This window comes from Monopterus albus, unplaced genomic scaffold (genome assembly GCF_001952655.1).
Source record: "Monopterus albus unplaced genomic scaffold, M_albus_1.0 scaffold20.1, whole genome shotgun sequence".
Taxonomy (NCBI): domain Eukaryota; kingdom Metazoa; phylum Chordata; class Actinopteri; order Synbranchiformes; family Synbranchidae; genus Monopterus; species Monopterus albus.
This window is the reverse complement of record NW_018127900.1, coordinates 1,033,492-1,043,257: the sequence shown is the minus strand read 5'-3', so window position 1 is coordinate 1,043,257 and position 9,766 is coordinate 1,033,492. Positions and strand designations below refer to the sequence as shown.

At 39.2% G+C, this 9,766-nt stretch overlaps 1 protein-coding gene across 2 annotated transcripts; it reads left to right on the top strand.

Annotated features, from left to right (window-relative positions):
• Positions 1-519: 519 nt before the first annotated feature.
• Positions 520-4,304, top strand: selenop (selenoprotein P). 2 transcript variants are annotated; one of them, XM_020593696.1, is made up of 5 exons: positions 520-623; positions 1,287-1,520; positions 1,898-2,110; positions 2,270-2,387; positions 2,551-4,304. In XM_020593696.1, the coding sequence occupies exons 2-5, from the start codon at positions 1,318-1,320 to the stop codon at positions 3,202-3,204; spliced, it is 1,188 nt and encodes a 395-aa protein (XP_020449352.1). In that variant the 5' UTR covers positions 520-623; positions 1,287-1,317; the 3' UTR covers positions 3,205-4,304. The 2 variants fall into 2 exon arrangements, with proteins under 2 accessions (XP_020449352.1, XP_020449353.1); XM_020593697.1 differs by having other exon boundaries at positions 524-623; positions 1,290-1,520.
• The last annotated feature ends 5,462 nt before the right edge of the window (positions 4,305-9,766 follow it).

Below are 9,766 nucleotides of genomic sequence, written 5' to 3'. Positions count from 1 at the left end.
TAAACTGCAGGATACTTTCTTAGGGATACTTGAAAAATGCCACTTGTGCATATTGAATGAGTCCTGTGTATCCGTGCTTGTGGACCTCCCAGAAACATACTGGACATTGACCAAAATCCCACCCTATGTCCTTTTTCACTTCTACTCTTTTTGTGCTGACAGCAAAAAGCAGTGTTGCACAATGTTCTTCCCTGTTTTTGAAGATTCATAATACATCTCTGTAATATATGTTTTACAATGTAAAAACATTCAATTTGATTTACAAGGCAAATGAATGCACTATCTACTGTACTATCTACTATATACTGACATATCTTAACCAAGAAATAGTTGTCTACTCCTCAATGAAGGAATTTGTTTGACTGCCAGTTACTACCAAACATTTTCCATTAAAAAAATGTTTGGTTTCCTGTCATCTAGGGGATTTCATGCACTGTGATTTTCTTTTACTTGAGAAAAGTGTAGGCATCAGCACACAGCTGGGACTGAACTTTGTCCTCCATTCAGTGAGAAAAACAACAGGCAGAGTATAAAAGGGGGGAGCAGTGGGAGAAGACTTGTTTTTCTTTAAGAAGCTGCAGTAACTTGGAGCTGAGGAGAACGAAGGCAATTTTAACCAGAAGGTAAATGACAGAATTCATTACCCTTTATCCATTTACCTAAAATGTAATAAACACCGAGAAATCTGTCTTTTTTATGTTATGATAAACAGACACATGACCTAAAAATATTTTGCAGTGCAGTATATTTGAACGTGTTGCAAATGCAAGTATTTTCATTGTAGCTGAGGTGTATCAGTTTATATTACTTCAACCAGCCACTGAACAACATTTTACATTATTTAACTTTTCTTGCTGTTGTGCATGTGGTAATATAGGCTACTGCAGGAACTTTAGACATTTGCTTTCAATATTCAAGCATGCTTCCTGACCATATGCTGTTTCTTTGTCTTTATTGTGTGTATTAATGAGTTTAAATTTGTATAAAACAGCATGAGCTCAGATTTAGAAGCTTCAAATAAACTGCTTTGTTCAGTCTGCTACAGTAGTCACAAAGTCCGGTCCAGTCCGGTCAGCATGAAAAGACTTAACAATCTGGGAGCAAAATTAGGACGATATGGATAATGTAAAACTTGATCTGACCTTTTGCACAATCCTATCACTTGTAAGTGCTGAATTTGACTCAAACTCTAGTGTTCCCTCCTCCCTCTTCCTCCTCTTTAACCTCCTGCTGTCTCCTTTCTCTACTTCTCCCTCCCCCACCACTATCCCCTTCTTCGTGTTCAGCAGATCGGGGCAGTGAGGAGGCACCACAGTGATGTGGGCGTGCCTCAGCCTTCTCCTCCCTCTCTGCCTGCTCCATGGGGGCAGAGCAGAGAGTGAGGGGGTTGGGCCTCGCTGTCAACTGCCGCCAGCCTGGAACATAGGGGAGGTGGAGCCCATGAAGGGGACAATGGGCCAGGTGACGGTGGTGGCTCTTTTGCAGGCCAGCTGCCTGTTCTGCCTGGTGCAGGCTTCCAGGTCTGTTCTGATCATGTGTCCTTTGCTTTGGTCCATTCAACAAAAAATGTTTTACATTAAAATGCACCACGACAGTCCTAAACCTGTGGCAAGGCATGACATTCACACTCCTTGGGTAGTCAGAAAGCACTACACAAATGACATTAGAAATCAATGTCAGTTAAATCTTAAGGCCCATTTTATAAGGCATGCCAACTTGGCAGCAAGGTATAACATGTTCAAACCAGGCTCTCTTATGCAATTCTTCTCTGTCAAAGCACTGAATCTTGTTCACACTTGTGTGATAAACAGACTATGCAGAAAAGCTTTATTAACAACTTTCCTATTTGGTAACTGGTTTTTAAAGTCATGGTCTCTGAATTCACTTCTCTGAGCAGAATGGACAGCCTGCACCAGATGATGGAGAGTCAGGGCCTGAAGAATGTGGCTTACATGGTGATTAACCACCAGGGGGAGCAAGCACAGCTCCTGCACCCTATGCTGGCACAGAGAATGTCAGAGAACATCACACTGTACAAACAGGACCAGCAACAGGTTGATGTCTGGAAGACACTGGGTGGACAAAAAGATGACTTTCTCATTTATGACAGGTTGGTTACTTGTAATAAATAGTTCATTCACATTTTTCAGGGGAAAACAAAAGCAACAGTTTTTCTTTTCTCTTTCTTCTATTTTTTATTTCCACTTTGTCCGTTATTGTTGCCATCTATACTTAACCTCACCATGTTTTTCAATCCCTTTGCTGTCAGATGTGGCCGTCTCACCCATCACATTTCTCTTCCATACTCCATCATTGGACAAGGCCATGTTGAGGGCGCCATCAGAGATACTTACTGTAATCGCATATGTGGGGACTGCACACATGAGGTATAGATGATACATAACTGCCCATGTATCCATTAATTAAAAAAAAAACATTACTCTACAAATAATATGCAAATAACGTGCTAGTAACACATTCAACTAAAAATAAGTTTAATCAATTTCCTTTGGCTCTGTTGCCATTTCTCCTTTTCTGATTTCTCTGCAGAGCACTGAAACACCAGAAGAGTGCAAAGGGAAAGCAGATGTACAGCCTGATGCGGATGGTACCCCAGCTATAGAGCACAACACTGGACATGGTCACCATCATGGACATCACCATGGTCATGGCCATGGCCACCATGGGGATAATAGCGGTTTTCATCATGGTCATGGCCATGATCATAACCATGGCCATCACCATGGAGGTGATGATGTTGCTGGCCAAGGCCATGACCATAGACAAGTTGGTGGGGTGTCACAAAGGCAAGAACATTTTGATTTAGGCCAGATGCAGCAAGCCGTGCTCACTCAACAGATGTTACAGGAGGCCCACAGAGCCCCTGTAAGACCTTGAGCATCAGAGAGGGCAAGGTGAAAGTCAAAGCACAGCTGACAGTGGACAGCAGGCTCTGACAATGAAGCCTCTCCTAAGATCAGCTGATGCTGACACTGACGCAGGCTGTTTGGCGATGCAGGGAGTGAACAGCCGGTCGGTCTCTGACACTGTAATGAGGCGCTGCCCGCCTCCTGACAGTGACACGGACTGATTGGTGATGCAGCCAGTAATGTTAGGGAGACCTGACAGTGACGCACACCTCCTGCTGACTGACAGCAGCCTCAGCCAAACCAATGAGCCTGACCCCCAGGTGTTGTGAGCTGAGGATGAGAACAGCTGTAAGCTGGCTCTGATAACAGTTTCACATTAACACCAGCCAACACCTTCAGGGCCAAGTGCTCTTTTTTTACCAACAAGTATTACCCTGGGAGAGGGCGGGGCACTTCCTGACAGCATGGATATTGGACAGATAAACAAGTGAACAAGTGGAGTCACACTAATAAAGATCAAATAAGGTAGCTAACTACATCAGCTAACTTGAGTGTGTCTTAAAGAATATATGTTGTGTTTCACCATGTCTGTCAGTGGATTGCTCGCATCCTTTCTCAGGAGTGTCTGTGGTTGTCATGTTCATAAACTGCCTTCTCCATTTTGCTCTCTCCATCCTTTATGAAACCAGGTGCAGAAACTATGTTCTAGTGGCGTCTGTATGAAATCAGGCAGGAGAGAGAGGAGAGGGTAATTTCAGAACATGATAAAGACTTAAAACACTTTCACATTCAGTATGAAAGAATATTTGAAGAAACAAAAAAAATCTGAATTGACAAATTCTGCAAAAAAACAAGCAATTAAGGACTAACAAGATAAGATAAGACACCATTAGCGTACATTAGAGTCTTTGAATTAGGTAATTAACAGAAAGAAGGTTAAAGTTAATTCTACATTTTTGTTGCGGAAACCCTGACCCATTACTGGGACAAAAGTCATGTGCTTGTCTGTGGGGCATGCTACTGATCATTGTTATAGAGGACATATAAGGACAGCACTGACCCTTAATGATTTATCTTTTTTTTTATACTTGTTGTCAAAGTAAACAAGCTTAAACATGTCTCAAGTGTATCTTTTTTCCATTTCCAACATGCACAGTTTAAATGGTGAATATCTGGCATTCCTTTATATTTTTGTTGGCATTTGCTAAATTTGCAATGTAGGCTGTAAATTTTATGTTTATACAAGGCTTCTTTAAAAAATATAAATGTCTATTGTCTGGGAAATAGCTGTTAGAATATGCTTTGTACTTAATGATGGTTTCTGTGGAAAGGTTAACAGTCCACATGAACACCTGATGCTTGCATAGAGAACTGTATTGTGATAAGTTTGTCAAACATGGAAACTGAAAGCTGAATAAAAATGGTTGAGTTACTTTTTTAGTTTGTGTGTGCTCTTATTATAGATAAAACATAAAGCTTGACAGTGAACTGGTATATTTAGACATACTGACTTTCAAATGTGTTATGTAAGATGAATGTTTGGGTTTGCCATGGACTGTAATGTCAGGGGGGTGTGAATCATGATGGTATTTGGCAACTATCCTGCACGTGCCCAAGTAGCTGGATGCACATGACCTCAATAAAACAGAGAACACATACTATCCCAAATAAGATATTTGTACATTTATAATTTAAGATAACAATGCATAGATTTTAAGTCTTTATGTCTCTTGTGCTGTTAAATAGATAAAACTGTTTTCCCTTGAAACATTTTGGAGAACATTATCTAAGGGGGGCATGACACTGTTTCACCCATATCTGTCAGCAGATGGCAATGAAGGTCTACACAACAAACCACTACCACACTCCTAACAGTTTACTGGTGATTGTACTGATAGATCTTATCCTCCTCTCAGGTCTCATATGGGTTCACTATATACAATTCCACCCAAATGAGCATTAAACAGAACACCTCTCCTCTTCAAATGATTGACCTAAGTGACTTTTTTTTCTGATGCATTGCTATAGCATTTTCAAGGATCCTAACTGTCATTATCAGTTATCCTCTTTCATACATGTACAAACACATCCATTGTCAAATCCATCACCTATCCTGATATTGCATGCACATGAGCAGCAGTTGAGATAAGCAAAATAGTGAAAGATTTCACTGTTTCAAGATTTTAAATGGGACAGAACACAGAAAAAGCAATGAATCTGATTCAAGGTCTAAATGCATTTTCAAAAGCCTTTTCTTCCTCTGTTTTTATGTGGATTCCTGCATGTACATAAGCAACATTTAGGGGATGAAAGTGAGCTCTTATTTTCATAAATGCTCTCATTTACTGTAAGCAGAACTCATTTAAAATGGAAAATGTCCATCTGGTTTGGTCAGGTGTGGCTTAACATATTTTGGTTCATCAGTTAAACAGCTGGTTGGTGACATATGCATATGCATATACATAATGTGGACTGTTGAGTCACTTGTTACATATCATTTTTTGTACTGCTTATTCTAATGAAGGACTGTAAAGCAATAGAATCACAAGAAGAAAGCAACGTATTCTATTTAAAATAAATAGGTTTGTTGGTGTTGTATTTGTTTGTGTCTTTGTGTTTAGAAAGGCCTTGGATGCATGTAGCGCTAATAAATGTGATATTAGTAAAAGAAGTATTTAAGGCAGCCTAACACTACATAATGACATCAACACACAGCTCAAAATCCATGAAAATGTCTTCAAGACTTCAAATGTAACGCCCACAGCTCGGTGTAATGTGTCTGAATTGCCTGTCAAACCATGTGCCTGAAAAGGTCAACAAGCAACCGGAGGTAATAAATGAGGCCGAGACGGACTGCTTGCGGGGGCTTAATTAGGCTGAAGATCCAATACAAGAGAACAGTGACTTATGGGTAATTACCTGCAATGTCCTGAAACAAAGAGCTGTGAGTGGCTGTCTCTCTGATTCAATCAGGCCCACACAGGGCAGTGCAGTACACAGCCTCTGTCTTAATTGTCCAATATACTTTCCCCCGATGCACAACTGTTTGATGTCTACTTACTCCAGCAGCACCAGAGAGAAAGAAGCACACACTTGTGGACTCATTCACACTCACAAAGTGCCTCTGTGTTGCTCACAAACAAGTATGCATTCGTATATGCACATATATCCTATGCTTCACTCTCTCAGACACACATGTATGTACACAAATCCATTTGCATTTAGACTCTTGGACCACATTGGACTGCAGTCTTTGTTCATTAACATCCTTTTCTGTCACTAAAGGCTGATCAGAGCTGACCTTTACTGTGCTGTATGCTGCTTATGCACATTTAATGACACAGCCAGCAGTGGGTTAAAAAAAGGTCTTATGGATAAACTTTGCCAAGTTTCATTTTTAACTGAATACAACATAGAATATGTTCAATTTATAAACAGTAGCATGATCTTGATAACCCAGTGAAATCTAATTTGTTTATTTTACGTTGCATTTGCAAAATTGGATTATTAGTTTAGAACAAATACTGGATCCAATTTACAGTGTTTGCATTGGAGGGGGTGTTGAGGGCTATAGAAACCTATCGTATGAAGATGTGTGGAAAAGCACCATTAACAAAGAACATACTCCTTAAATTGTTTTGTTTCATTTTTGAAAATAACCTATGACAACAATAATACACAAGATGACTACGATGCTGTATACATTTATTGTGTAACTTGCTGAGAGCTTATTGATCACACATACAACACCAGAAAGGCTCAGCTGGTAAGAAAACAATATCAAATCATCAGAGATCAACATAGTTCTTGGCCACGAGTAAAACAACATCCAACAGACAATGACAGTGTCTCCAAGGTCAGGGGTTCTGAAAATGTGGCTGAGGCATGAAAACACAGAGCACAGTCATATCAACTAATGAAGCCAATGCAAACTAATAAATTATGGTGCTGCGTTTTTCACACTTGAGACTGCAGTGCAGCTGTTTCCAATTCTGACATGTAGAATAGTTCTTGTCTTATGAGCCTGGTTGACACATCAGAGAATAACAGTGCACACTTAAGTCATGTTGCCCCATCAGTTGCGGCCAGTTTAGGTGGTGGGGCGATCTGAGGGGCTAAAAAAACAAAAAAGTAACACAGGGATAGAAATAAAGATCAGAGCCACTACCGCAGTTCCCCAACAAGCTGCAGAATGCCTGGTAGAATGCTCTTTGTTTAATAAAAAGTAACAACTAGCACAAATTCCAGCTCTAAAGATTACTTCGAGACAGATTACTTCCTTCCTTACTGACAGAGTAACAAAAACTACCCTTGAACTGACACAAACCAGGAAGATGTTGGCCAAAACACATTAATAAAACACGAGCCCTGTCAAAATGCACCTTTCAACAATGAAAATCACATGGAGGGAGAGATGAAAGTGTGTAGGGTTAAAGCAGAACCATTTCATTCTGCCTACATTTTGATATCACTTCATAAAAGACTATATTTATCTGCTCAATTTATCCATAAATCCTATAGAAAACAAGAAAAATACTCCATTACAGTACATCATCCTATCAATCTTGTATTGTAAAATATATCCTATAAACAAACACCCCGTAGAACAAAACTGAAGCTTATGGATATTGAAGGTTGTCTGATTATTGTGCTGCATAAAAAAACATAATGCTGTTTTATGATAACAGGTAATTCATAGGCTTGATTTCAGCTTTGATATAAAATCTCAATACTGTTTTAAACATCAGATAAATACTGTATGTGTACAAAGTGCTTGCTCTAAAGTGTCTGTGACATTTATATGCTTAAAACAACAGCTTATGCATTACATTAAGTATGAGCTAACAAAAAAATGCACAATGTAGTAAACTCCTGTACAAAAAAAAGCACCTCCCAATTTGTCTTCCTTTTCCTCGCTGCAACATAAAAAAAAACTTTCAGAAATGACTTTTTTAAAAACAACTTTTCCTCAGTATCATTAATTGCATTGCATGCTTCAGTTTGCACACACGGACAATCAGGGAGAACAGTATAATAACAGCATGTACATCTGCTTTTCCCATGATCTGATCTGACCTTCATACACACAGAGGAACCTTCTGGGGATCTCTGGACGGGTGTGAACGCTGTTAAATTTGGGTGAGCATCCTTAGGTGCCTGTATTGCATCTTGGCTTTGAGGCAAAACTGTCCTGTTGTTGCTGCTGATAACTGAACAAACAATTAAACCAAATCACACCTTCCTGTTTCTCAGAGGCCACTTGCAGATATGAGTATCATCCAATTGGTAGGTTGGATCACCACACTTTTACACTTGTACACAATAGAGCAATCTCTTGAATAGTCACTTCCAATCACAGTGAAGCTGGATGGAGGAAAAACACGTACCGAGTAGCAACATATTGATTAATAATGACATTAAAAACACATAATTATCATTTTACAGCACTAGTAAATATATTAAGACATTTCTGCAATAGCATTGACTTGCTGGTATCATCAGCACTAGACAGCAACAACAAAACACTAAGAGAGAAATGGCACATATTTATCATATTCACATTTTTTTTTAAAACTGTCCTTTTATGGCTCTTCACTGTGGGTTACCACAGATCTATTCTATCTGTCATTAGCTTGCTTATCTCAAGGATGAGTCCAAAACATCATAATTCAAAGGCAGAATGTGTTTCCATTGCATTATGAAGGATGTTTTGTTTATGGTGAAATGTGCTCATTTGGAGGCTGCCTTGCTGTTATAAAATAACAATGCCTCTGACGCATTTGCAGACTTGTTAAAGTGAGAATTCCTTGTGCTATATCACAAAACCATGCATATCGCACAACCTCTATTAGCCTAAGCTTTGATAGCTTATTGTATACATTATGCAATGCTGCTGTGTTTGTCACAGGCACATTGTCAGCCGTCACGAAAGAATTCATAGAACAAAAACATACAAGAACCTAAAACTTTACCAAAGGTCTCCTCCACGATCCTTTCCTCCACATAGACAGACATACAAAGCTCAAACTGTCAGTGAATCATAGTCAAGTTTACACTAGAAGCTAATGTGAGGAAATAATTGATTAATTAGCAGATTCTGCCTAAGCTTGTCTGTCCTAAATTTGACTATTCTAGATCTAGATCTATGGATCTAGGGATCATCCCTAATTACCAACATACAAATGCATCTATCTATGTATTTGTCGCTCAGTCAGACCAAAACCTGGAACTCGAGGTCTATCAGTATTAGCCCTGATGAACATATTTGGTTTAGAAATTGTGGACAGTTTTATAAGCATGACTGCACAATTACAATTTAGTGCCCTCAGAAAATTTTCGCCCTTTTCAAGCTCATAATTTTAATGGCTATCTGAGAAATGCAAAATTAAAAGCAGTTTTTAATATACTGTGTGTATGCATGCATATTACTGTGTTGTGTGCATGTGTGGGATTTTTGTAGTAAGTATATGCTCAGAGCTTTATATAAACTCTCCTATGCATAGCAGCAGTACCTGCCTGTTCATAGTATTGCATATATGCACAAATCTTAATTCTGTATGCATACCTTAGCAGAGAAATGTGAACAGAATAACACTATCCTAGGCACAGGTCATTAACATGATGTATTTGGCAGATAATAAGTAACAAATGTTAGATAATTACAGCTATTACATACTTTCACAGTCTTTCAACTTGCTCCAGTTGCTGTTCTTATAATAACAAGATAATCACAGCTTGCTAATTAAGATTTCAGTTTAAGTGAGTGCTGATTGTAAAGGTAAGACTTAGTTGCTCTTAAAGGATGTAACACATCACCTGAAGCCTGAGGGCGACATGAGGAGGCAAGACACGGGCAACTGCCACATTATCTGCTGCAGTTTTGGTCACACAGCTTT